Raw genomic sequence first — 27,051 nt, forward strand, 5'->3', positions numbered from 1 at the left:
TTATGCTTGGAATAATCCACCGATTGGCTGTACAGATACACTCGTCTTCGAAGTTCCATCTATGCTTCTGCTATTGCATAGCTCGTGCGACTCCACGTCTAGAGGGTTTGGGCTGGTGATCTTTTCACCAATCCAAGAATCTTCCGATACTGGAGGTAGCCCAAGACTCGAGCCGATGATTCGAGGAAACAAATGCGCCAAGATGAGCCGGATAGATGGGAGACATGTGCAGATGATGCTGACGTTGACTTCGACGGTGGACCAGTAGGCCACATTCCAGTGGTCCCACGTTGGATTTGCCGAGTTGCCAAAGTGAAAGAGTGACCTGAGTCGGACAATGGAGATGACTGTAGCTCTAATGATGAACAAGTCAGTAAGTTTACCCCCCCCCAGTAAAGATGTTTAAGGAATCATACATTACTCCGGTCAGAAACATGCTGGCTGCACTTAGCTTTCTCTTCCAGTGGGTGTCTAGCTTGTAAAGCTGGATTAAAGGAATTGCGAGGAGCCAGATATCTATCGCGATATTGACAGCCGCGTTTGCCCACCCGAGTGCGTTGATATTAATACACTGCCCTTGGGAGGCGTTGCTACCGTTGAATTGCTCCCAGGCAAATGTCAGGGGCGCACACTGCACGAGAGTTCCGATGACGAAGCTGATGCAAGAGGTGGCAAGCAAAACGATTGTTCCCCAGACCAATTTGCGAAAACGGGTCCCCGTAAACAGGTCGAGGTAAAAGAGCGTGAGACTAGTCTTGATAATCGTCATAATCACCACGTAGAAAATCTCCATTGCCACAAACCATTGAGCAAGCTTGGAAATGGCACTTGGAGTCAGTGTCCAAATATCTCTGCCTAGCCCATTTTCAACGAGTCCCCAGACATTGAAGGCGATGCAGGGTATGCCGATAAATGCTGCTGTAAACAGCGCCCAGTCATCTGGTCCAAACCCTTGTCTGATGCTGAAGAGGAACTTGGATGCGAAGCGAATAACAGCAATGGTGAGAGTTATGAAGCCGAGGGAATAATTCATTGCCTTGAACCTTGTGGAACGATCTCGAACTGGGGAGCCGCACGAGTCCTGGGCGAGGCTCATCGTGACTAAGACGAAATGTTAGCCATGCCAGCAACAAGTGCCGAACAGCCCAAAAGGGGAGGGAAAAGGAGAAAGAGAAGCATACGTAGACTGTCAGAGAAGCTGCATGATGACTTGAGGCAGGATAAAGTATGAGATGGCTGGTCTACATGCTTGCAAATGCAAGAGATATCGAGGTTGGAACAAGCGGTAGTAACGCAATTGAGCTATCGAATTATTAAAAAAAAAACCCTTAGTTAGCCTGTAGAACATTGGATACTGCTATTTTGAACAGTAGAGAGGCGCGATATGAGTAAGATGTGCCCCGGCAGAGAGAAGAACAAAAAAAACTACACTTACAGCGCACAATGGCAGGGCAATCCAGCCAGATGGCTTTGCTTCTGCGTTGATGGACTGCTCAACAGGACTCAGTTCTGTGGCGTTTTCGAGTCGCTGGTCTGATCTTAGAGAGAGCGTAGTAGCAGTGGCTGCAGTAACAGCAGCCGCTATGATGGCAAGTGATAGTCTCCGAAGCATGGTTGTTGCTCTCTTCTTGCTGCTAAAGCATGAATGACGTGAACGATCAAAAGTGCCATCGCGACCCGGGGGGAACACAAGATAAAGGCAGGGTATGTCGATGTTCATAACAAGCACCCCGGCTCAAAACAGCTCCCTTCAACTTTGCTCCCAGATGGCAGTCGCCGTCCTGATCGCCTTCCGATGGGTCTTGACCTGTTAGCCTCCCCCCTTGCTTGCATGGCTGCCGCCGTGAGTGGAGCGGCGGCGCTCAGGCTGCAGGGCAGGACTCGTGAGCAAGGGGAAAAAGAAACCGGGAAGTACTAGTTCAATATTTTGTTTCTAAAATAATTTGTGACAAGTGATGTAATATCGTAATCTTGGTGGCGGTATTGAACTTGTGACTACTTTGTGTGTAGTAAAGCAGTGATATCGCAGTAAAAGGCAGTGGAACTGGCGAGACGTCAGTTTAACTCGGCCGGTGATAATATGGGGCAGCGGGATTCCGTGATCTTTGTCCCCGGGATCTAGTGGCTCCACAACATCTCACTTACATTTGAAGTCAAGTTCGGTCCAAGGTGAAGCTGCGCCAAAGAAAACCAAGGCTTGATGGAAGGGAGAATCAGGAGGGCTGCCCCCAAAAAATCAACCCACCACCAATGTAGTCTAGCGGATTGATTTGACTTTGCAGTGTGGAATTAGATCGCAGGCGGCATCCTTTTGCCTGCTGCAAGACCGGTGGTGGCTGGCAGCAGATGAATATTCGTACACAAGGTAGTAAAGGTGATGATACTGCTAGCATGTACGAGTACAGAATGTATGATGCTCGGCGTCTCCACAAGTGTGCGGCTGCAAGGACCACTTTACACCGAACCAGAGCATCATGGTTCCCTGTCAAAGATTCAGGCCTCCCTCAGATTGTTCCACGTCCCAAGGCGACGGACGACAAGTTCACTGGTCGGTCCCAGCAGCAGTGGTACTAGCAGATGGTAGGTTTAGACCAAACAAGATGCCATTTGAAACACGGAGTGAGGCTCCCTTTTTTCGGGGTCCAGATTAGTAGGCAGTATTAGTGACAGCAGCAGTGACTATCGTTGCTTTTTCTCGTTGGAGGTGTCAGATTTGGGCGAGACCAGATTTGGGAGAGACCAGCTTTAGGAGAGGCCAGCTTTGGCAAAACAACGGCCAAGGCAGCCTCCCATCCTGCCTTTTACTTTGCTTCGTTTCCTTCTTCGTTTCCCTCCTTCTTCTCTTTAGTGAGATGGAGAGCAATGTGGTGGCTTCCTTCTTTTTAAGGGAGAAGGATTCTCATCTTATACGCCCCTCCCTTTTCTCCCAGTGTGCAATATCAATGGTTATATATCAGATGAGACAGATGGGCTGCACCAAGGGCCGAGGCAATTTCTGCCCCAGATTGATAGCAACCCATCCTAGACAGTGCCTCGCTTATTTAGCTGTTGCTGTATAAACCACTTTTCGCGTCTGAATCAAAGCGTTGTTTATCACCCACCTCGCGTACGAGATGGTGATGACTGTAAATTCATGTCGAGCAGCGATGCGAATGATTTTCCCCGGGATTCTTTGCAGATGCCGTCCATAAGACGTACATGTAGGTTTGCTAGTACCGCATCATTGAGAGACAACTGATGGTGAATTCGGCAATCGCATGGGGTAGATCCAGGCCGCAGGACCGGCCAGGAACCTGCGAGGCGGTACAAAAGCGCGCTCACATCTCATTGTTGACGGCATGTATGTATGTGCAGTAGAGAGCAGGCCCCCAGCCATCGAGGCCGCGCTGACAGAGCTGCTGGCAAGCCTGGCTTCTAAAGAGAAGAGGCAAAAAAAAGCCACAGGCAGGGGGAACCAACACGGGACGAATCACGGCCTATCACAGTCGTCCAGCCGGTGTGGACCAAACTGGGTCAAACAAAAAGAAAAAAAAAAAAACACACGCACACACAAAACACACATGACCAACAGCTGTGGCGATAACCCCGGTAGATACTTTGCACGTCTCGTATTAACCTAGTGGTGATGCATAGTATCGGTACCTAGGTGGTTATGCATAACGCGTGCTGCGGCTGAGTTTGGCATCGTAAGCATTCAATGAGTACATGTATTCATTTCGCATCTTAGTTCTGATTCGGGTACAGTAATGTAAAACTCTGTCAGCTGGCCAATCGATCGGTAGCCAGTAGACGAAATAGTTGAGCTGGTAGAGATTGGACGTAAAACTTTCATTATGCTTCTTGAGCCTCTGGTATTACTTGTACGTATTGCAGCAAAAGCTGAGTTTTATACCTTGTCATGAGCGACGCTGGCATCGGCTTCTTAGTTGGTGGTAAATTTCTGGCTGCATGTTGTATGCCGCAAACTGGCATTGGTTTGAATCACAGACGGGCCCCTGTCCCCTGTCGCAGAGACAGTTTCTCAAATGAAACACAGTCAAGGTTTGCAACTCCGGCAGAGGGCAAGTTGTAGGTTTGGTACCACGCAGTCGAAAGCAGCACCCTCCCTGCAGGGCAGCTGCCGTTGTGCACTCGTTTGCCATTGATCTTTCTTCGGGCGAAAAAAAGGGGGGGGAAATATTCATACCTCGTCATCATCTAGATAAATCACATGGCGTTCTCCCAAAGTTCTCTTCAAAGTCAAGACCAAGTCATCAATAGCAGTTAGGAATTTCAAGTAGGAAGCCACGGCAACGCAATACCGTCGGTAATTCTCGTCTCGAACAAGCGATGTGGTCAGATCAATATTCTGACGCTGTGCAGCGGATAGAGATTCGAAACAGGTGCGAACAAGGGGCACAGGAAGCCTTTCAGGGAGAGGGGTTCCAGTCCGCAGGGCTTGCTCGACGATTGTCAAGACGGCCATGATATTTCCAATGGCGACGTCATCCAATATGCCGAGAACATATACGAGTCTCTCCTGGAACCCTTTAGGAAGAGTGGTTGATAGAAAAAGAAGCCTTCCCAGTGCCTGATTCATATTTTGACACTGCTCTTGGGCGCAATGCAGGGCGGCTTGGCCGAATGGACCAGAACTAAAGTCTGCCTTTAGCATCGCTATTGATCCAGTCACGGATGATAGAACCTCGGCAACTTCCAACGTGAGGTCCTCTATGGCAGCAGCGCTGATGGGGCCGTCTCTACCGGTGCGGCTCCAATGCGACAAAAGCAGAGCGTAGTAGTCTGACAGTGTTTGTATAGTGTTGGCCAACGTCTTGCACACGTGCTCGGTGGCAGATGGAGGCTTGGGGAACAGCTGAACAATGGTGGCGGCCGCAAAGCCTATGAGCACGTCGACTAGTCGCCTCCAAAACGCTTGATAGCCCAAGCCCGGAGATCCATACTGTGGTTGGTGGGCAAAGTCATAAGAGAAGCCCAAGATGAGAATCATTGTGACTCCACCCATGGCGGTTGCCTGCACATAGGCCAGAGGCAAGAAGATCCTCAGCCACATGGCTATCACGATAAACACGGCAGTGCTGGCAGCCAGGCCGTAGGGGTTCCCATGACCGCTGCCAGATCCGATATACCATGCCACAAGGCCAAAGACACCTCCAATCACCGTGCCGAGCGCTCTGGAGATGAGAGAAAAGGTGAAGTCGGCCATGTACAAGAGCACGCAAGTCTGGGCGGTGATGACGGCCCACAACCCCTTTTCGCGGTAGAAGAAGCCGGCCGAGTTGGGGACGGCGGCCGTGATGGCAGTGGCAAGCGTCACAACAACCATGCGCATCGCGTACATGCCGGCCGGGTTGGTGATCCAGCGATATGTGCCGACAATGGCTCTGCCCATCCGAGTTCCGCGATTGGGAGACTCGTAGCCACGAATGAGCCGAAGCCGCTGGCGCACCGCCTTGGACTGCTGGTCCAGCGCATCCGGGTCGTCTGTAGCACCGTCGTTGGAGACACCGGCAACAGGCACGGTGTCCTTGCCGCTCACAAGCCATCCAAAGGCGTAGCGGATGCGGGAGGGCAGCCAGATGCGGTGACGTGTCTGCGACGTTGTCAGATGCAAAACGTGCTTCAGCATGGCTTCCGTCGCCAAGGCTGCGCTGATGATTCGCTCCTCCAGCACCATGGCCACCATCATGGCTCGCAGGGATTGTGGATGCAAGGTGGAGGTGCTGGCATCCGGGGCCCTGAGATGGCCGTCCTGATCAAAGAGATCGGAATGGCACTCCAGAATGGCTTCGGTGGTAGTGGCCGTACAGGAGACGCGGGCGGATTGCAACGCTGCCAGGGTCGTCTCCAGACGTCCAATCAAGCCGTCAAACTCGTGCTGGGATGGCTGGCGGATCCATCGACGGGTGTTTACCGTGTGGATGCACTCACCGACGAGTGCGATGGACTCGGAACAGGCTAGCCTCACCTGCGCGGTTGTCTCGTTCATCGCCTCAGTCATCCGGACTCGGAGCTCGCTCTGCTCTGGCGTCCTCAGGGCATTCATCAGCTCCGCGTATTGCAGCACATGGCGCTGGCCAATCTCGTGCCCTCCCTTTTCGGCCGCCGCACCGTCGCTTGAGTGCTTGTCCAGCTGCAGGCCCGCCTGGTCTACCTTTTGCAGGCCGGTGATGGTGGCGATGTGAAAATCAAGCAGGGACACGCTGGACAGCATGGCCTGGCGGATGCATTCTTCCAGGCCCTTGACGTCTTCTGCGTTCCATCGGCCGCGGGAAACGTCGAGCGGCAGGAAGGCCATCTCTGGAGCCATCGACTTATACAGGGCCACGATGCCGTTCTTGGTGGCCTTTAGCTGGCCCAAGTCCAGGGACTCGCCATCGAAGCGCCTCCGAGTCAGGTCCAGCGGCGTGTCCAGCATCCGGACGAGCTGTTCCATCTTCCGGAGCACCACGTACGAGGTCGACTGCGGGAAGAAGATGAGGCAGCAGGCAGCGCCTATCCCGACGCCAATGGCCCCCGGTTTCACCAGCGTCTGCCCCAGAAGCGGCGTAAAGGACGGCAGCAGGGGTCCGATTAGCAAAAAGACATCCGCCACGATGGTACCGAAGAGGTGGAGAAACGTCAGTTTGATGTTGCCGGCCTTGAGGCGGGCCAGCAGGTAGATAAAGGTCAGAATCATGACATAGTACACCACCGTGACTCGGGCATCCAGCATCGCGCCCTGGTAGACCAGCTGCTGGCCAATGACGGTGGCATTCCCCCCCAGAGCTCTCTGCTTGAGCCACGGCCGCCTGCTGCAGGGCCTGGAGCTGTGCTTGGGTGTCGGCTGCGGGTCGAGCCGCCAGCGCCGCCTTCATGGTCGCGATGCCCCAGGCCCAGCCAAGGCACATGCCAAAAAGGAGGGACAGGGATCCGAGCAGGTAGATGAGGAGGATGCCGGCGGGTGGCGTCACGAAGAGCACCAGCGCGGCAAAGAAGGTGGACGAGCCAATGCTATGCAGCGACGGCCCAATGTATATCAGGAGGGAGGCCACCCAGGCCGCCACGGAACAGCGGAAGAGCGTCTTGAGGTCATTGCCGTTGAGGTGGTTGAGCCACGAGGGCAGAGTTTGCGTCTTTGTGGGAGTGGGAGGCTGCTTGGCCGTGGCGCCATTGTTGGCGCCACTGTCAGCAGACATATCCGCCGACATTGCCTGTCTGATTGTATGTATTGCCGTCAACCGAGCATCAGAGCATCAGAGCATTGATACTGGGAATGCTGGGAATGCCGGCAAGGGGAAGCGTCGAAGAAGGTTGGCAGCAGCGAGCTCGGCGACCACCCCGTGTCGAGTTGTCAACAATACAGTATACTGTACGGTGCTGGATCAAGGGCAGAGGAACCGCTAGCGCTAAAGCAGCTTTAGGCCCTGTCTGGAAAAGGTTCAGCTGATCCAGCAATACGGAGCGCAGGGAGCACAGGGAGCACAGGGAGGACAGTCAGCCAGTCAACACCCCAACATGATCGGCACTTTGCCCAGCTGTGGTTAGCAAACGGTGATCTCGGTTGTTATAGGGAGTCGAGTAGGGAAAAGGAAGAGCAGTTGTGGCATATCTACATACGTAGGTTGCTGGGATCGCTCACTGACAAGGAGGCCGGATTGCCCGCACCCCGTTGACTGAAGCTGAAAGAAAAGAGTGGGAGACAGGAGGAGCGAAGGAAGGGGATAGACGCATAATAGGGCAGGGTACAAGGAATGAAGGGGAAGGGGGGGCCAGAGATGGGAGATAGTTTAAGTAGTTCGTGGGATTCGATTGTATACGACGATACGGGGACTGCTGCAAGCCTGTCAAGGGACGGGCGATACGGAGAAGGTACTATAGGCTTGGTAGGGTACAACAGAGCGAGATAGGGGACTTGGGACAGTCTCCTTTCGGCGAACTCAAATGAGCGTTCGGACACTCCCTGGCACTAAGAAGGAATCTCTTACCTTCCAGAAGCAATCAATCAATCGAGTCTTCTCAATCGGGGCTGTAGTGACGATGCTGAATAGCTCTGGGACTTTTAATTTCGAAAAGGAACGCTGTCGCTTCGCTCAGCTGGGAGACATAGGCCGGCCGAGGTTTCAGGCAGCTTCAGCTCTTTCATGCGGCTTCAGCTGGAAGCAGCAATAGCTCGCAGGAGGAGACGTCGGGTGAGCTAATTGGCGTCAGTTTTGTCGGTTTTACTCAAACCACGCGCACAGGAGAACAGGGGGCTATCATGGCTACCTTGGTTGCTTGGCTACCTGGCAGGGGAGCGAGCAAGGAGGAGCATGGCCGGCCTTTAGACCCGACCAAGAAGCATCTCTATCGGCCGGTCTCTCTCTCTCTCTCTCTTTTCCTCTTCTTTTCTCGCGTCTCACGCGCCAAGGGACGACCCGAACGCTCGGAAGGGTCGTAGCGTCATGCCCTTTCCCGGTGCGGCGGTCGTGGTACTCGTATGGAGCAAGTAAGCGTCGGTAGAATCGGGTAGCCAAGCAGCTCAGCGGTGGAGACGCGTGGTGGAGGAGCTGGGCACTTTGACAGCAGCCAGCTCGAGAGCTGTCGAGATTCCCCTAGCCTGGAAGCAGCAAGGACAGGGCTGATGCGCGTATCTAGCGTCGTGCTACTACATGCAGTATAAACCACTGTCAGCGATCTGGATCTGAAGCTGCTGGAATCGAAATCGAGGGGCACGACGCAGTAAGCAATGGGGGAGCCCGATTCGACTCATACCTGGAGAAACAAGCTGTGCGAGAGAGAGAGCTTATGTGTGCGTGTGTGTGTGTGTGTGTGTGTACAACGCCCTTGCTTGCTCGCCGTGCTTTGCCTTGAGCAAGTTGCTCGGAATTGGGGAGCTGCTGGGTGGGCATATGAGGTCATGTGGCGGCGGCTTTAGTTGGGAATGGCTCCCAAGCCTCCGAGCCTCCGAGCCTTGCGGTTGCCAAAGCTGGTAATTATGCAAGCCCGATGCACAAAGCTGAGAGTGCCCCAATGCCCGTGGTTTCGATAAACACCCCCCACTGCTGGGTGGCTGCGGGCGCTCTCGCTGTCTAGGCTCGATTCAATGCTGGCGGCCTTTTCGGTGTGAGAAATTGGTTCCAAAGGGAAAGCAGCAACCCCCGGAGCCACCTTTCAGCCCCCAGATGGACGTCCCTGTCCCCTATCAAGGCCTATTAAGGCTGGCCCAGCTGCCCTTGCCTGGGGAGGAGACGAGTTTGGGTTTGAAGCGAATTAATTTCACCACCCAACGCCCCTTTGGCAGCTGGATGTACATGCTGTGCTCTGTCGGTGGACCGAGTCAGTCATTCCTGCTCTGCCGTGCCACGGTTTAGTTACATATCTTGGCGGCAAGCTGCCACTACGCCGGCTCCTATTGGAGAGCCGATCAGCCACACATCATGCGTGACAACGCTTTAGGAGACACCGCACATGAGGTCGCAATCTCGCTCTGGCGGGCGAGTCTCAGGCCAACAAGAGGCGTCGTATTGGTCCCTCCGAGCACTACTCGCGTATGCAATTCGGCCAGCGTAGCACTGCGGGGTTGTGCTCTGCGTGTTATATAAGGAGGCCATCTGGACCAACAAGTCGTCGTGGTGGCCACTTGTCGTTTTATTTTTTATCCCATCATCTCTAGAGCTCAAGAGCTTCACGCCCGGCTTCTCTTTACTCTTTGCCACTTAGATCAAGCCTAGTTTGTATGTATACATATATACCCGAGCCTGTTGAGACATTGGAGTAGCAGTACGTGGTCTACCTAGCCAATGAGTGCAGTCTGAAGTATATCAAAATCACCATCTAACACCAACAACAGCAACTCACACCGCACTACAATACACACTACACATCAACCCCACCAATCATGTCTACTCTTACAGAGTTTACCTACTTTCCACAGCTTCCTGCCGAGCTGAGGATAGAGATATGGAAGCTCGTGCCTGAGCCGGATCGCCTCATCGGCTGGGTCCCCTGCTCCAACTGCGAAGACATCTGCAAGCAGAGACCAAACTGCCGGGAAGAGGAAGAGGCCAAGCCGCTCGCCAGACAGCAGTGTATGGAGGAGAACCACCCTGACTGGCTGGTCAAGTACGTGGCACACCCACGCAAGAATGCCATCTTCGCCCCTCTCCACGCCTGCCGCGAGTCCCGCCAAGTGTGGATGACCAAATACTTTCAGCCTCCCCGGAACGTCACGGTCAATGTATCCGGGACGGAGATTCCCGTCAAGTTCAACGTGCCTTTCCTCAACTACGAGCATGACGTCTTCACAATGTTTGGGGCCTGGAGCTCAACCAGCATCTTTGACGTCGGCGGCCCGATGGAGGCCCCGGTCGAGCCATTCATCGGCCTCGACCGGTCACGCATCCAGCACGGCGGATACTGCGAAATTATGGACCAGTTCTTCCCCGCGTCTACTCTATTCGAGGTCAACGAGCTGCCAGCCCTGAAGAGGCTGTCGCTGATTACCATGGGGCCCCAGCCCCGGGCGGATAAGCAGCAAGAGTCCGGGGTACTTATGCAGATGACCCCGTGCACAGCTGAGCGCTATGACTGCCAGATCGTGGACCTGGTGAGCCCTGAAGCCGGTGAGAACTCTGCCTTTATGAATGAGTCTCGGCCGCGAGCCCACCGGCACACGAAGCAGAAGAAGTTTGACCTGTTCTACGACGAGTGGAAGGCCTGGCTGTGGCACGTTGCAGAGGCCGACGCACATTTCCGCATCAAATCAAACGCCGCTTCTTGGTGGAAGGTTGTCAAGTTCTCCGTGGCAGACAACGGGGCTCATCACCACCCTCGCACCGCCGAGGACTGTCCCCTCTACCCAGATAGATGCACCGGGCCCGCCGGACACGGGCGATGTGTTATTGACAACTGGGAGTCAAAGTATGAGCTTTCCTGCAAGTATCTGGTGGAGGATAAGTGGGCCAATGTCCTGCAGCACGACCTCGGCGTGAAGCTTGGCGGGTGGCAGCACCCCATCAACCGAGACGAGAAGAACAAGGAAGCAGAGCGTATCCGCGACTACATTGACGAGAACTACCAGGGAATCTGGCAGTGGATTGATGACGAAGAGTAAACACCTGCTTTTCTTGCTTTTTTTCCCTTTGGACAAGAAGAGCGGGGGGGAGCAATTGGGATCTGGATCTTTGTGACGGCATTTCTGTGACGGCCTTTCAGGTATTGGTTATAAGCGATTGGGTTTACGGCGCCAAAAGGCGGTATTCAGGATTTTGGTGGGCATATTGTACGAGTATCTAGGGCATGGCTAAGCGACGGACTTGAGATTTCCCCATTCCTTTTTTTTGTTTTTCCTTTTCATTTCATTTGCGTTTGTTTATCCGGTCTTTGTCATCATTGGGTCAGGTGGAAGCAGGTTGAATGTAGGGAAGCCAAATGGCATGTGATGATTTTCCCCATTGGAGCGTTAATAGATACCTTTGCTGTTGCACTCGTTTAAGAGCAAGCCACGGATATACAAGATTGATTATTATTAATCCAGCCTTGGTGATGCCCGAGTGATGCTACCTGGTACCACCCTCTACCACCCTCTGCAGCACGATGATATCACCCGCTGCACGGCTTTTCGCTTTGTGCATCTCTTGCGTCTAAATCCGTGGTCTGTGTCCCCCCAAGAGCTTGAGGCTGCCGCATGTAGTCAAGGCCCGGAGAATTCGGCGGAGTGGCTGCACCACCTCTGAAGCCGCTAAAAGAATCAAATCAATCCATTCATTTGATTGCATTGACCAAATCCCCCCACTCACCCTCGGCCCGTGCAGCCACGGCAAGTGGAAGCCGCAGCGAGTGGGTAGCAGCTGCCACCCACGGCGTCCAGGCTATGCGCAACACCCAGCAACTGCCGTCACCATTGCTAATATTAGTAATGCTGGTCTTGGGATTTGGATGCTTACTCGTTACGCCCGCGATTCAACCATCAATTGAAGCATCTTGATTGTCTCCTTGATTTCGGCTTTTGAGATAAAGGAAAATAAATCCCACCAATCCTCTTTTCTGAGATACCCTGACCCTTGCCCACCTGCCGACTGCAGAAATGGGCAAATCGAACATCTAATAAGTTGCATACAAGGCGCGCGAAAAGAGTAGAAACGCCCGTTTTTATCCTCAACTGGAGTTGTGCCCTATTTTGTGTATGTATAGTAGATATAATCAGTCTGACCGCTTTTTATGTAAGGTAGATGTTGAAGATTGTTTGATGGGCTCTCTACATGTAACCTATAACTAGCATCTCCAATCAGGACTGCTAGGAATGCTTGCGTTGACATTCGGAAGCTGTGTTGGACTGTGGTTATCGCTTTTTGTTAATATTGAGAAGGGGATGAAATGGGGAAATGAGTCAAGGCCGTGTATTCTCGTCATCAACATCATCTTCTCTATTGTCTTCGTCTCTAGCACTAACATCACCGTTGGGGTACCTCTAGGCGCAAACGACATGAGCTTCCACAAGCGATGGTGTAATTGAAGGTATCGCGGCGAGCATTAGCAATGATCTTTTGCAAATACCCGTCTGAGAGATTTTGGTACTCTTTTTTTCTTCGACACAGATTGCGCATGTAGCAGCGTTCAGCTTGCATCAAAACTTGCTTCATTGTCCGCGACCAACTCAATAAACTGGAGATGTGCCATCTTCGATGATGCAATGTGGCTGGCTCCCTGCACGAGAATACGCTTGAACGCAGCGAGAATCAAATCTTACCAAAAAAAAAAAAAAGCAGAATCACCTCTCGCGTCTTTCAAAAGCATCAATCGCAGTAAATAAATTGGAGTGGCATGTACCTACTGTAAGCTACACGAATCTATCGGCTTCGCAGCGACAATGACATCCACGCCTTGGGTATTCATCTGCCCCTCCTCCAGAGGCATTGGCCATGCCCTCACCTGTCATCTTCTTCGACGCACGCCCTCGTCCATCCCGATTCTTGCAACGACGCGACATTCGGATCTGGCCGCTGCCAAGGCCGCAATCCTGAAGGATGTGTTTTCTTCATCGTCGTCATCATTCTCTTCATCGTCATCTTCGCCCTCTCCATCGTCGTCATCACAGCAGCTACACGATAAGCTATCAAAGCGCCTCTTTGTCGTCCGCTGTGACGTGACCGATGAATCCACCATTGAATCTGCCGCCAAAAAGGCAGAGACTCTGTTTCCCAGCAAGTCGCACCACTTGCATCTTGCCTGCGTCCTCCCAGGCGTATTGCTAAACCCAGAAAAGTCCCTCGCGCAGGTTGATGCCAACGCTACTCTGGAGTCGTTTCGAATCAACTCCATGGGCCAAATGCTCATGGCGAAGCACTTTTTCGGATTCTTGCCCAAGAAGGCGACGGCTATGGCGATGCCGGGCTACAACGGCTATGACTACAATGAAGACGAGGACGACGAAGAGGACGAAGAGAGGGAGGATCAGGATGACGAAGATGAAGCCGAAGAAGAGGCGTCTCTATGTTTGCCTCGGCACGCTACTTGGCTGAACATGTCTGCAAGAGTAGGATCCACCACTGATAACCGCTCTGGCGGGTGGTTTTCGTATCGCGCGAGCAAGGCCGCCGTCAACAGCTTCACCAAGAGCCTTGACATCTCTCTACGCACACGGGCAGGAGATAACGCAATGGCGGTGGCATATCACCCGGGCACGGTAAGGACTGACTTGAGCAAAGACTACTGGGGCGGCGTGCCCAAGGAGAAGCTATTCAGCGCTGAATATGCGGCCGAGAAGCTTGCGGATGTGGTTTGTGGGCTTGGAACGAGTGATAGGGGTAGATGCTGGGACTGGAAGGGGACTGAAGTTCTCCCTTGAATTTGATTTACGTGTGGTACTTGTCTGATACACATGTTTTGATGCTAGGTTTTTTTTTTTTTTAAAGATGACAGCTTACTATAACTGCACTCAGCTCTAATGAAAACAATAAACCTTTTGGTAAACGACTCCTATGCCACGATTTTGTCCTGATCCCTCTTGTCTGCCTAGAGCCCTTTCTCCCATTGTGGAAAGCAATCAGTCGTGGCATCTCTTCTATTCTTTTGCTTCTTCTGCTTCTTTCGCTTCTTCTTCATTTTCTGCTTCTTCTCTTCCCGTCAAAAGAAACACACGCAGCACATATGATATAAATTACAAAAAAGTAAACTGTACGGAGTTGATGGGGGGGGCCATCAGATAGGGGGGCATAGGAACGTTTAGCATACGCCCCTACAGCTCCACCTCCTGGAATGAAGCTCCGTCTGGCGGCGAGGCCGGCTTGTTTTCGTCTTCGTCCTCGTCCTCGTCCTCGCCCTCCACAACTTCTTCCACTATGGCTGTTTGCGAACCGCCAGGTCGTAGTTGTCCCTGAACATCTTCCAGACGGACCTTTTGCTCGGCCTGATCGTTGGTCCTTGCCTTTTGCTCGGTGGATTTGGCCTTTGGCTCTGCTGCCTCGCCTTCTTCTTGCTCCTCCTGGGCCTCAGAGTCGTCTTCTGCCTCTGCGGATGCCTTGGACCCAGCCTCGGCTCCACTCTCTGGGCTCTTCTTCCCGTTGGGAGGTGTTGCTGGTGGTGCTGGTCCCGGTGGGGGAGACGTGCTCACTGGAGACTTGTTGCCAGCTGCCTCTTGATCTGGTGGCGATGTTCGTCGTGGCAAGTCCTTGGGAGGCAGGTCCTTTGGCGGAGGAGGAGGCAGCTGGTCATCGCTGGGGGGTCCTGGCCGCATAACGTCGAGGTAGAACTTGGTCACGCCAAAGATTCTGCCATTCTGCTCGCAGGCTGTGACCCATTCGGGCCGCACCACGGGGATGTTATTCTCCACAGCCTTCTCCCAGGCCGTTCCTCGGCCTTCGGTGGTGACAAAGTGCGTCGTATCGATGCGGACGCCGTCGACAATCTTGGCCCCGATTCGCTCCACAGCCCGGGTCAGGTTCTCCCTCGTCGAGGCCGGCATGATGCCCGTTGTGATGGTGATTCCACTCAGATCCGTCATCTTGTGGGTTCGTACGACTAGCTTTTCGCTTGCCCGCGTCCCGGCAGTGGTCCGCAGCACCAGGTGGAAGCTGTACTCGGTGTCGACAGCCAAGCCACTGATCTTGGTGCTGTGCATCTCCAGCGGCCGCGGGATGTTGCCGGCCTTTTGCCCATTGCGGTACATGCTCAGGGATATCAGATCGGCGGCAGCGAGCTCGATGGGGTCCCATTCCAGGACAACGGAAGTCTGCGTCGCATTGCGACAGCGCAGGATTGGCGCAGCTGGCTCGGAGGCGCCAAAGGCCTGCAAGATGCGGTCTTGGAGAGAGCGAAACTGCTCTTCGGCAGCAGCCTCTTTTGCGGTGTTGCGGCCAACGGTGATGTCCACGATACTACCGGAGGAAATGTTGGGAGGCAGCAAGATTGATGGGAACTCGATCTACAGTTGCGCAAAAAGAGCAGCCACTTGGTTAGTTGCAGCCATATATGTTGAATTCTAGTAGACTCGAGAGAGTGGTGGGCTAGGCACGATGGTGCAATTGAAAAACAGGGACAAAACAAAAACAAAAACAGGCCAGGTTGCGTGCAAGACATACCAAGCGCTTGTCTGGGGTCAGCAGCACTGTGACTCCTGCGTCGACCTTACCGACGGTCAGGGAGACAAGCATGGCCCTAGAGAGTATTTGACAATGGAGATTGAGAGGGAAAAGGCGAGATCGCAGCTCAGCCTGAAGCGTCGCACGTGGAGGAGAGGCTGTGGCGTCTCTGGCCAGGGGATCGTTGGCCGGCTCGAGCTCGACGAGGAATCCGCGCAGATCGATTGGAGGCACAGGAAGGATCTGACAAGTCGCGGTTCGATCGAAAATACACGATTGGCCGGCAAATCGAGTCCAGGAGATCGGGGGTGCGGCAAGACAGGCACGCAAAGAGAGAAGAACTGAGGCGCTGCACACACAGAGAAAGAGGTACGAGGAGAGTCGAGGCTACGAGAATGGCAGTGGCTGTGATGACAAGGCCGAAGTGGGTAGGATAAGCTCTAGTGGGCCGCGAGCCTGTTGGAGCAGCCTGTCTGTGACATGCAGCCGCTGTGGACGGTTGATGCAGGTCATTACGGCGATCTGTGTTTGCAAAGAAGAGCAGTATTTGCTGCATTCTTTTTGGTATTCTAGTATCCTGTAAGAGCATCTGCTTCATTAGTTGTTGCTTGAGATTGGGTTGTCCACCACGCAATATTGGGGCTACCCCGTATTCCAGAACAGTTGAACTCTCTTTGATTTTCCCCTTGGCGCCAGCCCACTTGTGCCAGTTTAGTTGCTTCCTCGTAATAGCAGAGCGCTTGCGAAGCGCCATATGACATTGAGCTTTATGTACGCTGCGCTCTTTTCATGCTTGAAGAGTACGTTTACAAAGCTTGATATCCACTTTCTCGACAAACGATCGAAACGATGTGAAAATCAGTCCAACTCCCGCCGGATTCTACACATAGTGGTCGGAATGATCTGGTGCGAGGCCAAGGCACTCTCGTGACGAATCCTGGCCCTTTCTAGACTTGGAGTGCATATATACGCCGAGGTTCATCTGTCTTGATGAAATTTCCTTTGTAATCCTCGGGGCGCGTTGGTCATCCGAGTATTTCAATGCCTTGATTCATGGTTTTGATTCTGCAATTTGCCATTTGCGATTCACGGCACTTCATCGCAGAGGCTGGCTGACGGTGGCTTTGCCAGGCATGCCGAGCTGAGCCTCGGGAATTCCGACTGCGTTTTGACCCTCTCCTCGTGTGACCAATCTTCCTCTTGTAGATACGGCAGAACTTGTACATGCCTTAATCATACTAGCACTAGGTCTTTGGATCATTCTTTTGTTGCCAAAGCAATAGCAACCATGATGGCCTGTAATCGTCACAGCATACCCCGTCTAGTAGCATCTCAGCTCAGTACCTATCCACTCCGTACCCGGTATGAGCCACTTTATTGTCGCCAGCAGCTCCTCCAGATCCCTCTACAAAACTTACACAAGCACTATTCTGGTACCTACAACTGCAAGCAAAGAAAAAGGCGCCAATGAATAAAGTATTCGCCTCTTCTGCTTAAAGCTTACGGAAGCCCCCGCTGGGCGCAAGGCTACCTACAGCGGAAGGAGAACGCCTCAAAGTCTGTGCGCCCCTTGTCTTGTTGCTGCGGACCCTTGTCGCTATTGGCTCTTCTCTCCATCTTTCCCTCTTCATCTTCACATATTCCTCACCACTACAAACCACTGCCACCGCCCGTCTTTGGTCGTTCCTGGACAACGTCTGTCGCTGTGACCGGACACCCAACAACTCGAAGCAGCAAGAACTTACACGGACCGACCAAGCTCGAGCGAGAAGCGCTTCCTGCACCCGCTCCAACCATTCATTTACCGCTCGCTCGGTGCCGGTCGCTCGCCCATCATGGCTGATCTGATCGACCCGACAATGAAGGGCAACTATCCCGTGATTCTGGGCGTTGGGCTGCTGGGCAAGCCGTCCAACGAGATCTTTACTGGCATTCGCTGTAAGTCGCCATGGCCGTCTTTGCATTCTCCGGCTTCGCGCTCTTTGGCATGCGATCCGGGGAAAACAAAACAAGCCAAACCACTGAGTTGCTAACACATCGACTTCTGCCGAGCAGATAACCACAAGCCTGCCTTTCCGCAATCCGACGCACGCCTGAAGCCTTCTATCCCCGGCAAGACGAGCTCGTACGACTTGAATTTCTCCAACTCGGAAGGAACAGTTGGATTTGCCGGAACGCGCTCCACCGACGACGGCGACTATGTGCTCTACTTTGATCCCGAGCGCAAGGCCTTTGTCCTCGACAAGGTTGACTCGACCTTTAACATGAATCTCACGCGCACTCCTGCAAACAGCAACCCCGACGATCTGCGCCGGCGACACCCTCACTTGGGAAGTGGCCCGTCGCAAAAGGCGGGAGACCAGAAGAGCGCTTCAAGCAAGGACAAGTTGAAGTCGTCAACAAAGGCCGATAATGACAAGAGCATCACCGTACAGACCAAGGATATGCAGAAGAAGAAACCGTTGGAGAAGAAGCTGGGAGAAAAGAAGCATACCGACAATGTATTCCTCGAGAAGAAGCCTCCTCCCGTTGAGAAGAAGTCGGCGGACAAGAAGCTCGCTTCTGAAAAGGAAAAAAGGCCATTAGAGAAAGAGAAGAGGCCAATGGAGAAGAAGCTGTTGCAGGAGAAGAAGTTGCTGGAGAAGAAATCAATAGACAAGAAGTCGACCGACAAGCAGTCAGAGAGTAAGCCGTCAGCCAAGAAGACGGTCGAGAAGAGCGGCGTCGAGAGAAAGATTCACGAGATGAAGAATACGGAAAAGAGGCTTGCAGCGAGCAAGTTTGACAAGAAGCCGCTGCCCAAAAAGATTGAGCTTGCACTGCCTGTGCCAGAACCACCCAAGCCGCAAGAGTCTCGCAAGAAGAGAGACCATGAGGACGACGAAGAGGAGGATGACGACGACGACGATCTTCTCATCGAATATCCAGGTGCAGAAGCTCCTTCCCGGCCGGCTCACCATTTCTCGCCCGCGTTCCCCATTGCCCGTCGCTTCGATGACTTTATGGATCAGCGCGAATCTGAAGTGGAGGAAGACGACGAGGCCATGGACGAGGATACCGAGGCGGCATTCAAGCTGCCCAGCCCGGTGAAGAATGGCAGCCAAGCTCAATCGGAACCCATGGATGTTGACGAAGAGGAAGAGGATGAGGCCGAAGAGGGTCAAGAGGCTGGCGAGGCTGGCGAGGCAGAAGGTGCCGCTGATTTCGAATACGATCTGGAACAAGAGCTGGAGAATGCTTTTGATCAACTGGATAACAACGACCAGGACAACGGCAACAACAGCAACAACAGCAACAGCGGCTACTACTATAACAACAACAACGATGACGATGAAAGCGAGATTAGCGAAGAAGACTAGAGAAATCTCTGATAGGCCAACTGTTTATTTTGGGCTGCGACTCTATTGTCACCTTTATACGGAAGACGAAAAAGGGGAATTCGATTGAATTTATGAGTGTGTGATATTCATGTTGCACTTCGACTGGGAGTTTGATGCCTTGATATAGGTCTTTTTAATGCGTCGGAATAATAAGCCAACTGCGCTTGATACCACCAGCGAGAGATGATTTCGTTTTTTTTTCTCTTCTTCTTTCTCTCTCTTTGTTATCCAACACTGTTCTTTTGTAGCAGCGGCTTCATTTTATGCTTTTCTTTTCTTTTTTCCAGCATAACGAACATGCTACGGAGATACACAAGAGGTTCATCAGGTAGTTGCAACCTTTTACTAGGTAGTTACAATACAGAATCATGATTGATTTGTTTCAAGCAAACATACAGCTCATTCATCATCCCCTGGATACCTGTTACCCCGTAAATGATCTGTAACACCAGCTATCTGCCTGTCGCAAAACAGATGCCTCTTGGCCGACGTCAACAGCGGCCCGTACTTTTCCAAAACGGGCCTATCGAAGCACCCAACCGTGAGGCAAATGTTGGCGCCGCTGTCCCTCTGCCAGAAGAGCAGCCCCCCGCAGTTGCTGCAGAAGCCGCGCTCAAAGTGCGGCGTGGCCGAGTAGAGCTTGAGCGTCTCCTTGGACGTGAAGTCGACGGCGGACTTGGGGAGCTGGTGGGAGTAGAAGATGAGGGCGCCGGTGTTTTTGCGGCATTGCTCGCATTGGCATGTTGTTGACTGTTGGCGGTGAGCCATTATCAGTGTCATTGAGTGGTGTTTTCACGCTTTAGATTTAGAAAGCGAAGAAGGGAGTTACAACTCACGCTATCCGCAAAGTCGTGATCTGGTGGGAACGTCGCAATGTAGCGAACCGATCCGCAGAGGCAGCCGCCTGTGATTGTTTCGGGTTTCTCGTTTGAAGAAGCCATCTTCGCTGTGGAATGTCTGTTCTCTCTTTGCGTGAAGCGTGATGATGGCAATGAAGCTAGCTAGCTATCGTTTGAGAGCTAATAGGTATGATACAAAGCTGATTGGTTTTCCAATGTTTAGTAGTCTCACGAAAGCGAACTTGTCTCTTCGATACGGTAGAATCGCCAGCTATTTATACCCCTCGGAAACGTTTGTGCGGTTCTCTTCTGTCAACGGCGCCTTTCACGGCGGTCCCAAAACTGGTTCGCGCTTAGGTATTAAATCGTCATATTGATTGCTAGTGTAGATCTTCCAAGGCGGCCCCAGTTGCGAACCGGCGCTTACCGATGCCAAACTAGCTGCTGCAGGCTCCATTTCCCCATATTCCTCATGTTGTGATCGTCTCATGAAACCAAAAGTGCATATTGATAGCAACACAGTCCCTATATACAAAGCAAGATTCCAGCTATCCAAAAAATGCGCTAAACAACCTCCCATCTTGCTATCCAGCCGATATTTTCGCCGGCATTCCTCACAATACACAGTCTCCCCTCCTTTGGATTCGCCTTGACGTCTGGCAACACCTTGTCCACAGCTATGCTGCCAATGGCGGCCCCTCGGCCGTTGGCAAGGGAGAATGAGCCCGTGGTGACGAAACCGATGAGATCTTCCGCATCGGGCACGAGCGGATGGCCTCCAATGTCGAATTGGTTGGGCGGCAGCGAGATGGTTTCCAAGTCTGGCGGCGGAGCGAGAAGCTCCTGTGCTAAAAGGCGCTTTCGCATTTCCATGTCTGCATGTTGGGAACGAGAACACGAAGACGACTGCGGCTGTTGTTTTGGCTTTGCAGAAGAAGAAGAAGATGATGATGATGATGAGGATGAGGGGATACGAGACAGCCACTGCAAACGAAGATCGGATGGAAGAGAATGTGATTCTGGCGGTATACTAGCGGGGACTTGGACGTCGGAAGATGGCGGTATGGAAACGGGCACAGCTGGGAGGCGGTAGATTCTCGCGCATGAGCTAACAACACCTCTTGAGAGAAGCGAGATGCGGACGCAGGCGATTGGGTTTGGTGGAAGTGGCAAAGGCGCCGCCGCGGGTGAAGAGATGAGGCTGTTGAATGTGGCTTTGGAAATGCTCGTCAGAAGCTTGAGATATGGCATCTCGTCGACGCCAGTGTCCTTCAACTCGGCAGTGGCTGTTTGATCGACATCCATTGCCTCTCCCGAATCGTCGTTGACCAACGGAGGGCTTGGGTTCCTGACACGGACCTGCTGCTGCTGTTGTTGTCCAAGACCAAATAAGAATTCAAAATCGCAAGCATGTCCGTCACCAATCTCCCCCTGCCGTCCAGCGCCCAAATTGAGGGATGCCCACTCAACCCTCTTGCTCTTGGGACGTTTCGCCCAGTCTCTCTTCCGGATTCGCCTCCGCTCAAGCTCCCATTCTGCGCCGGCATCCGTGCCGAGGAAGTCGGCCGGGAACCACGGGAGGCTGCGCTCAAAGGCGACCTGCATCGTCTCGTTCAAGCCTGCGAACCGCGGGTTGCCGCCCGACACGAGCGGGCAGTGGACGATGCTGTACCACAGAGGGAGGATGCATTTCCAGGGAGCAAGGAGAGTCCATGTTCCTTGTGCCTGCGTGCCGACTGCGGAGCGAGACGCGACGAGAGTGATTGGAATGGCAGGGTCTATAGCTGCTGTTGGTTTCAGCGGCACTCCAGGGGTAGTCTTACTCCTTCGCCTGTTGATGGACTTTTGTGATGGCAAACAGGAGGCTTTGTGGCGGGCATCTCGGTCGAATAGGAGTGAGGGCTGCAGATTTTCCTCGGCAGGCCAGCCGGCGATTGTCTCTAGAAGGCGCATCTGTGCCTGTTCAGTCTCTGGAAATTCCACTATCCGCGGCGGGTATCGTAACCGAGGATCTTGGATGGCAAAGTTTAGTACAGAGTTGTTTGGTAGAGCCGCTGGATTCGTCAGCCCCCTTAATGATTCGAATAGCTCGGCATGCTTGCTCTTTGGATTTGGCCCCGAGGGCAAAGGGTATGCCGACAAGACAGACAGCAGTGCCTCGGTGGATGCGGGACCAGAAAGCTCCAAGCTTCCAATCTCGAAGCGAAGGTCTTCGATATACAGGCGAGGGTTCTCCATCTTTGTCAAGCGCAGCAGCTCATTGAATAGCTCCAGAAAGGAGGAGGGGTGGACTCTAATGAAGATCCTTTTCTGAATCCTTTTCTCGTCTCCAGCTTCGGCATCTTGTTGTTGTGATTCAGGGTCCCAAACCACGGTCGATTGGCACATTGGCCGCTCAACTCCAGCTCTCTCTCTGCTCAAGGTGCCAACCCAAGCTCGTGTGCCCTGCCTCCATTTTCTACCTTTGTCGTTCCAGCATGAATCGTGCTTGACTCCGACCTTTTTGAGGACTCTGGCCATGCCGGCGTAGTTTCCGTATAAGCCAATGGTACTCATATAAGTCATGTCCCAAACCATGGTGCCTCGCTCTCCCTGTGCTCTATGGGTTGGTCGGTAAATCTTCTCGTTGGGTGTGAGGGGGATTGCGAAGCGCCAGAGAGGCTCTTTGGGCTGTGTCATGCGAGCTCTCTTTGCGTGCCATCGATGTGTGGGAAGCCATGTCTTGTCAATCTGGCGCTTCCTGAACTTTGCGGGAGGCTTGGGGGGGGTCGTTGAGCGCGTTTCTTCGAATCTTGGGCCTCGGTTTCCTCCCCACCACTCCGACGTCTTTGGTGGCTTTATTGGCGCTTTGGGTATCATCGTCGTCGGTGGAAGCCTCGGTGCTCTTCTTTTCCTTCTTCTTCCTCCTCCGCGCGGCGAGGACTCGTAATCTCTTGGCCGTCTGGGCTCGTATTCTTGCCCTCGTAGTCCTTGGTTTCCGCTTCCGAGACTCGACAAGAGGCGTGTTATCCTCGTGCATCTCCTTCCTGGCCCTCGCTCGCAGCCGTCGCGGCACTCGCTTGGGGTTGTGGCTCGCCGTCCGTCTTCTCAAGCCGCGGGGCACCTGCTGGAAGGCCCTGCTGCTCCGCACCGCCTTGGACGCGGCCATGCTCTGCTCCAGCGCCCGGATCTCGTACTCGTGAGCGGCCACAAAGGCCACCAAGTCCAGCTCGCCATCCTTGAGCGCAGCATCGGCGGGCTGGGCTGGGATGTGCCGTGCAGCGTGGACCTTGGCGCGCTTCTGGAGAAAGGCGTCGCTACGACCGCCGGGGGCTGGAGGGCCGCGCTTCTTGGAGGCTGGGCCGGATTGCCCGCCTGTCGAGTGGCTGGACGCCATTTGAATGGCGAGTTGGAGAGCCCTGGAGAGCCCTGGAGAAGTCCAATTGCGCTCCTGAATGCAGGTCTGATGCCGTTGATGATGACTCTGGCTTGGAAACTTTCTTGGGCGGAATGTTATCGATAAGCGCCTAGGTGAGCTGCTTTAGCTGTCGACCATGCAGCGACCCACTGAAGAAGTGCATTATTACAGCGGGCAGCCTCCAATCAACTGAGAGCGCAGACGGCTACCGATGCTGTGCTTCATGACATCACCAATAGGAGGGTTCCGAGAGAGCCCTCCATCCAGATGTTGGGCGACGCAAGTTGCAAGTCAATGATATTCTCCCTCATTCGGTGTTGGGATAACGCTCTATTGGCTGCTCGCTAGACCAGTGGCAAGGGATGAGCGAGCTAAGAATTGGATCAATAGTTGATGCCAGGGCGTTATGCTGTTGGAGTTGCTACAGATCAAGTACGCGTAGGCTCTGTTTAGCGACCTCGCCGCCTGTAATGGCCATTCCCACGTGCTAAAGTCGCAGCGAGTTATGCCCTACGCCACAGGCAGCACAGCGCACTCTGCACCTCTTCTCCACCTTTCCAAAATCAAGGCGGCCTGGAGATCCATATCGCTTTGGGCATCGCCTAGATGCGCTGCCGAGTCTGCCGACGTCAATCACCCATTCAGCCCTCTACGCTTTTGACTCTCAGTTTCTATAACCCTAGCTTTTCATCTTTGACCTTGATCTCTGAATCATCATCACCGTCTCGCCCTGGCAATACCGGAATTATACACCCCTTGTCAGACACCGACGCTACGACCATCCGCAAATACGAAATCGGTAGGGCCGGTTCATGTCTACAGAGCCCGTCTATCCCTGAAAAGGTACGCGTATCCGTGGGATGCAGCTCATCTGCCTCACAGCCCATCTCATCTCATCTCACCTCGCAATAGGGGCACGCCGAGTACGCTTCCAGACTCCCAGACTCCCAGACTCCCAGACTCCTAGACTCCCAGACTCCCAGCTTGTCCCGATGGCGATGCAACGTCTGCATTCCAACGCCAGGCCGCGCTGAAAGCTCACCATCAGCCCGATATCAAGAGAGCCATTCCGCATTCATTCGCCCCCTGGTCATTTTACCCTCCATCTGCCCCGGCATCCTGCATCCCTCGCTCCGCATTCTTCGAGTTCGTCTCGTCTCGTGTCATCTCATCTCACCAACCCCCACGCTCCAGCATCAACAAGTCGCCGCTGGCTCCAGGAATCCATCCTCGCCGGCTAGTCGTTACCGATTCGATTCGTATTGCAACTAGGTATCCGTACTCCAAGACCTATTAGCGCGCTGGCGGCTCGGGGCTTCAATTCCAGTTCCAGTTTTTTAAACTCCATCGCCTGCAGTCTCGCCTTCTGCAGCATCAAACCAAGGCATACTAGTGAAACGGCCTAGGCCTTGCCGGCATTGGTGCTTGGCTTCCATTAGCCTGCAATGTCTACCCTGAGTAAGCCAATGAATCTCTCCCGTTTTGTTCGGTGGTGAACTATCACGGCCCGACTGAGCATGACGGGCTGTCACGCATGCGTGCGCCGCATGCTCTGCTTCCTTCAGCCTTTTCAGCGGACGTGGCCCCTTCTGACGGGCTCCGTCTCCCTCCTTCCCTCCCCATGTTGCTTCATCTTTCATTTTTGTTGCCGTCGTTTTGGCTTGTTATGCTCTGTCTGGTCTATTTCTCTCTCTCTGTTATTGTCTTTCTGCAGCTCGAGTGAGCTAGCTCGGTGAAAATTGTCTCTCCCTTCCCGGCATATCCGAAAGACTTGTTTTGTGATAGACCTTTTGTTGTTGTCGTTGTTGTTGTTGTTGTTGTTGTTGTTGTTGTTGTTGTTGTTGTTGTTGCTTGCAGTAGAGATCTCGACTAACATGCCTTCTTTTCTCCCCTCAGTCGGCAAGGGGCGCAAGGTGAGGCCATTCGGTGTCCATCTCGGCGCTCACCCTTTACCTCGTATCAATGAAACGTATCGTACCACTAACACTGCTGCTACTAAATTTAGCCCAAGTTTGAACTTCATCTCAAGGTGAGCCACTTACTTACGACCACTATACGTAGATGAGACATGTTCTTTTCATCTAACACTTGAGCTTCTCGCTCGACTACCTACTAGATTTACGATTTGAACAACGTACCTCTTGTTTCTGGGACCTCATTTATCAAATGGCATCTGCCGCATTCTATGCATGCCGACCATCGTGGCCGCACGCCCAAGGCGGCCATCGCCAATCATCGGGTGGAATACAACTTCAACAAAGTAATAACGGGCGTTCGCATGTCCGTCGACAAGAGCAACAGCCTCAATGAGTGTCTGATAGAGTTTGAGATTGTCCAAGAATTCGCCCTCACAGAGAAGATTACGCTTGGCCACATCAAGCTCAATTTGGCTGAATATGTTGAGGAGAGCGAAATCTTCTTGAGAGAGGTGAATTCCGTGTCTTCGACCAGAAAACGAACGAATAGTTCGGGGAGCCCAACAAGTGCCAAGGACCTGAAACTGTCGGATGAAGTCCTAAGAGACGCTGAAGAGGGCATCGTCCGCAGATATCTCATGCAGGACAGCAAGGTCAACAGCACTCTCAAGATTAGTATCCTGCTCATCCAAGTCGACGGCGAACGCAGCTTTGTCGCGCCACCACTCAAGACGGCTCCGGTATTTGGAGGAATTGCAGGCTTCATGGTTCCAGAACAAAACGAAGATGAGATTCTAGGACGTAAGTTGACCACTCTGCCAAGTTGGCAAGCTGTCACACAATCATACAATCATACACCATGCGTCGTAAAGATGCTGAAACTGATACTGACATCCTCCTCTACAGCTCTGCCGACTCTATCTAAGAATAGAGATGTCGCCGAGATTCAAGATTTGTATCGCCGGACTCTCGCAGCTTCCTGGACCCGACAGCCCTCGGAGCTCCATACGGATGAGTGTATCGAGGACATTTTTGCCGGCGGAAACGGCTGGAGGACAAAGCACAGAAGTGCTACCAGCCCCGACTCTGAAGATGACGAATACGACGACGATGGTGACAACTCTGGCACCCTCCGGCCCAACGAATTGCGCCGCGTGGGCATCAACCACCGCCGCAACCACTCGGGCTCTTCCAACCACATCCGCCGCGGCAGCAACAACTCGTACCACCCTCCCAGCAGCCCGCGCCCTCACCACCACCGCACGCCCAGCGGCTCGAGCGATAAGAGCGTCTCGACCGTCACCGGCGGCGGCTTCGGCCGCCTCAAGAAGGGCGTGCGCATCCTCCGCGACGACGGCAGGGAGACGCCCTCGCGGGACGACGACATGCTCAGCACCAGGAGCGTCGGCAGCCTCGTCAGCGCGGCGCCGACAATGGGCAGCAGCGAGCGCGAGAGGGAGCACATGAAGCGAACAAAGGAGATTCGGGAGTCGGACGTGAGGGATGATTTGGTTGCGTGGAGTTTACCTAGCCTGGTGTCTGCGTGAGACTCAAGAAGACATGGGACTGCATCTTTTTTTCTCTCTGTTTCTTTTTTTGTTCCCCCCCCTTTTTTTTCTATATATATCTTGCGAGGCGAATTGTTTCTTGTCACTTATTTTTCTTGCTTTCAGTTTCCCCCAAAGTATCCTTTGGCATTGTAATTTCTTTTGAGTCAAGATTGAAGTTTTTGTCTTTATGAGACTCCTTTCTTCCTTCCTTTCTACCTACTTTTCATGTGTAATTATCGCTACCAGGTACTTGACGGTGTTTTTCGCCATTACACAGGAATAGGCTGCAGTGGACATATAAACATATACATTGCAAGCCATGAATACAGACAAAACATATTTCTTGTTGAAGAATTCTCTCAAAAAACACTTGTGATATCAAACTCTTCATCTTTGGTTTATTTATTCCCATTCTGAACCTTAGGAATAT

At 53.1% G+C, this 27,051-nt stretch overlaps 13 protein-coding genes across 15 annotated transcripts; 7 read left to right on the forward strand and 6 right to left on the reverse strand.

Moving 5' to 3' along the window:
- Positions 1-1,612, reverse strand: TrAtP1_002080 (uncharacterized protein; the record flags this gene model as incomplete). Its single annotated transcript, XM_014085613.2, has 4 exons — positions 1-355; positions 417-1,101; positions 1,182-1,302; positions 1,436-1,612. 4 exons carry the CDS (start codon positions 1,610-1,612, stop codon positions 1-3), a joined length of 1,338 nt encoding a protein of 445 aa, XP_013941088.2.
- Positions 1,613-4,180: 2,568 nt separating this feature from the next.
- TrAtP1_002081 (uncharacterized protein) lies at positions 4,181-6,715 on the reverse strand (the record flags this gene model as incomplete). Its single annotated transcript, XM_014085612.2, has 1 exon — positions 4,181-6,715. One exon carries the CDS (start codon positions 6,713-6,715, stop codon positions 4,181-4,183), a length of 2,535 nt encoding a protein of 844 aa, XP_013941087.2.
- A 28-nt stretch (positions 6,716-6,743) lies between these two features.
- On the forward strand, positions 6,744-7,247 carry TrAtP1_002082 (uncharacterized protein; the record flags this gene model as incomplete). Its single annotated transcript, XM_066111298.1, has 1 exon — positions 6,744-7,247. One exon carries the CDS (start codon positions 6,744-6,746, stop codon positions 7,245-7,247), a length of 504 nt encoding a protein of 167 aa, XP_065967372.1.
- A 2,332-nt stretch (positions 7,248-9,579) lies between these two features.
- Positions 9,580-11,566, forward strand: TrAtP1_002083 (uncharacterized protein). Its single transcript, XM_014085611.2, has 2 exons — positions 9,580-9,741; positions 9,812-11,566. The coding sequence occupies exon 2, from the start codon at positions 9,860-9,862 to the stop codon at positions 11,072-11,074; it is 1,215 nt and encodes a 404-aa protein (XP_013941086.2). The 5' UTR covers positions 9,580-9,741; positions 9,812-9,859; the 3' UTR covers positions 11,075-11,566.
- Positions 11,567-11,596: 30 nt separating this feature from the next.
- On the forward strand, positions 11,597-13,886 carry TrAtP1_002084 (uncharacterized protein). Its single transcript, XM_066111299.1, has one exon. The coding sequence runs from the start codon at positions 12,830-12,832 to the stop codon at positions 13,805-13,807; it is 978 nt and encodes a 325-aa protein (XP_065967373.1). The 5' UTR covers positions 11,597-12,829; the 3' UTR covers positions 13,808-13,886.
- Positions 13,887-15,937, reverse strand: TrAtP1_002085 (uncharacterized protein). The gene is made up of 2 exons (XM_014085609.2): positions 15,540-15,937; positions 13,887-15,382 (listed from the first exon to the last, which is right to left on the reverse strand). The coding sequence occupies exons 1-2, from the start codon at positions 15,609-15,611 to the stop codon at positions 14,198-14,200; spliced, it is 1,257 nt and encodes a 418-aa protein (XP_013941084.2). The 5' UTR covers positions 15,612-15,937; the 3' UTR covers positions 13,887-14,197.
- Positions 15,633-15,884, forward strand: TrAtP1_002086 (uncharacterized protein; the record flags this gene model as incomplete). The annotated part of the gene is made up of 1 exon (XM_066111300.1): positions 15,633-15,884. The coding sequence occupies one exon, from the start codon at positions 15,633-15,635 to the stop codon at positions 15,882-15,884; it is 252 nt and encodes an 83-aa protein (XP_065967374.1).
- A 1,437-nt stretch (positions 15,938-17,374) lies between the features above and the next one.
- On the forward strand, positions 17,375-18,898 carry TrAtP1_002087 (uncharacterized protein; the record flags this gene model as incomplete). Its single annotated transcript, XM_066111301.1, has 2 exons — positions 17,375-17,477; positions 17,595-18,898. 2 exons carry the CDS (start codon positions 17,375-17,377, stop codon positions 18,896-18,898), a joined length of 1,407 nt encoding a protein of 468 aa, XP_065967375.1.
- Positions 18,899-19,318: 420 nt separating this feature from the next.
- On the reverse strand, positions 19,319-19,860 carry TrAtP1_002088 (uncharacterized protein; the record flags this gene model as incomplete). Its single annotated transcript, XM_066111302.1, has 2 exons — positions 19,319-19,669; positions 19,756-19,860. The coding sequence occupies 2 exons, from the start codon at positions 19,858-19,860 to the stop codon at positions 19,319-19,321; spliced, it is 456 nt and encodes a 151-aa protein (XP_065967376.1).
- A 462-nt stretch (positions 19,861-20,322) lies between these two features.
- TrAtP1_002089 (uncharacterized protein) lies at positions 20,323-22,437 on the reverse strand (the record flags this gene model as incomplete). Its single annotated transcript, XM_014085606.2, has 1 exon — positions 20,323-22,437. The coding sequence occupies one exon, from the start codon at positions 22,435-22,437 to the stop codon at positions 20,323-20,325; it is 2,115 nt and encodes a 704-aa protein (XP_013941081.2).
- Positions 22,438-22,483: 46 nt separating this feature from the next.
- TrAtP1_002090 (uncharacterized protein) lies at positions 22,484-23,134 on the reverse strand (the record flags this gene model as incomplete). Its single annotated transcript, XM_066111303.1, has 1 exon — positions 22,484-23,134. The coding sequence occupies one exon, from the start codon at positions 23,132-23,134 to the stop codon at positions 22,484-22,486; it is 651 nt and encodes a 216-aa protein (XP_065967377.1).
- A 627-nt stretch (positions 23,135-23,761) lies between these two features.
- On the forward strand, positions 23,762-24,427 carry TrAtP1_002091 (uncharacterized protein; the record flags this gene model as incomplete). The annotated part of the gene is made up of 2 exons (XM_066111304.1): positions 23,762-23,998; positions 24,068-24,427. The coding sequence occupies 2 exons, from the start codon at positions 23,762-23,764 to the stop codon at positions 24,425-24,427; spliced, it is 597 nt and encodes a 198-aa protein (XP_065967378.1).
- Positions 24,096-26,970, forward strand: TrAtP1_002092 (uncharacterized protein). Of its 3 annotated transcripts, XM_066111305.1 has the most exons (5): positions 24,096-24,613; positions 25,052-25,068; positions 25,161-25,184; positions 25,272-25,872; positions 25,978-26,970. In XM_066111305.1, exons 1-5 carry the CDS (start codon positions 24,601-24,603, stop codon positions 26,616-26,618), a joined length of 1,296 nt encoding a protein of 431 aa, XP_065967379.1. In that variant the 5' UTR covers positions 24,096-24,600; the 3' UTR covers positions 26,619-26,970. The 3 variants fall into 3 exon arrangements, with proteins under 3 accessions (XP_065967379.1, XP_065967380.1, XP_065967381.1); XM_066111306.1 differs by having other exon boundaries at positions 24,096-25,068; XM_066111307.1 differs by having other exon boundaries at positions 24,096-25,184.
- The last annotated feature ends 81 nt before the right edge of the window (positions 26,971-27,051 follow it).

The sequence above is a fragment of the Trichoderma atroviride genome, chromosome 1 (genome assembly GCF_020647795.1).
Source record: "Trichoderma atroviride chromosome 1, complete sequence".
NCBI lineage: Eukaryota > Fungi > Ascomycota > Sordariomycetes > Hypocreales > Hypocreaceae > Trichoderma > Trichoderma atroviride.

What these genes read in the sequence shown, in the direction of transcription:
- TrAtP1_002092 (XM_066111306.1), top strand. Translation starts at nt 25,030, where the DNA reads ATGCCTTCTTTTCTCCCCTCAGTCGGCAAGGGGCGCAAG. An exon ending in CAGTCGGCAAGGGGCGCAAG is followed by an intron (nt 25,069 to 25,160) that starts GTGAGGCCATTC and finishes TACTAAATTTAG; the next exon opens with CCCAAGTTTGAACTTCATCT. An exon ending in AGTTTGAACTTCATCTCAAG is followed by an intron (nt 25,185 to 25,271) that starts GTGAGCCACTTA and finishes ACTACCTACTAG; the next exon opens with ATTTACGATTTGAACAACGT.
- TrAtP1_002084 (XM_066111299.1), top strand. Translation starts at nt 12,830, where the DNA reads ATGACATCCACGCCTTGGGTATTCATCTGCCCCTCCTCCAGAGGCATT.
- TrAtP1_002083 (XM_014085611.2), top strand. Translation starts at nt 9,860, where the DNA reads ATGTCTACTCTTACAGAGTTTACCTACTTTCCACAGCTTCCTGCCGAG.
- TrAtP1_002085 (XM_014085609.2), bottom strand. Translation starts at nt 15,611, where the DNA reads ATGCTTGTCTCCCTGACCGTCGGTAAGGTCGACGCAGGAGTCACAGTG. An exon ending in TGACCCCAGACAAGCGCTTG is followed by an intron (nt 15,383 to 15,539) that starts GTATGTCTTGCA and finishes GCGCAACTGTAG; the next exon opens with ATCGAGTTCCCATCAATCTT.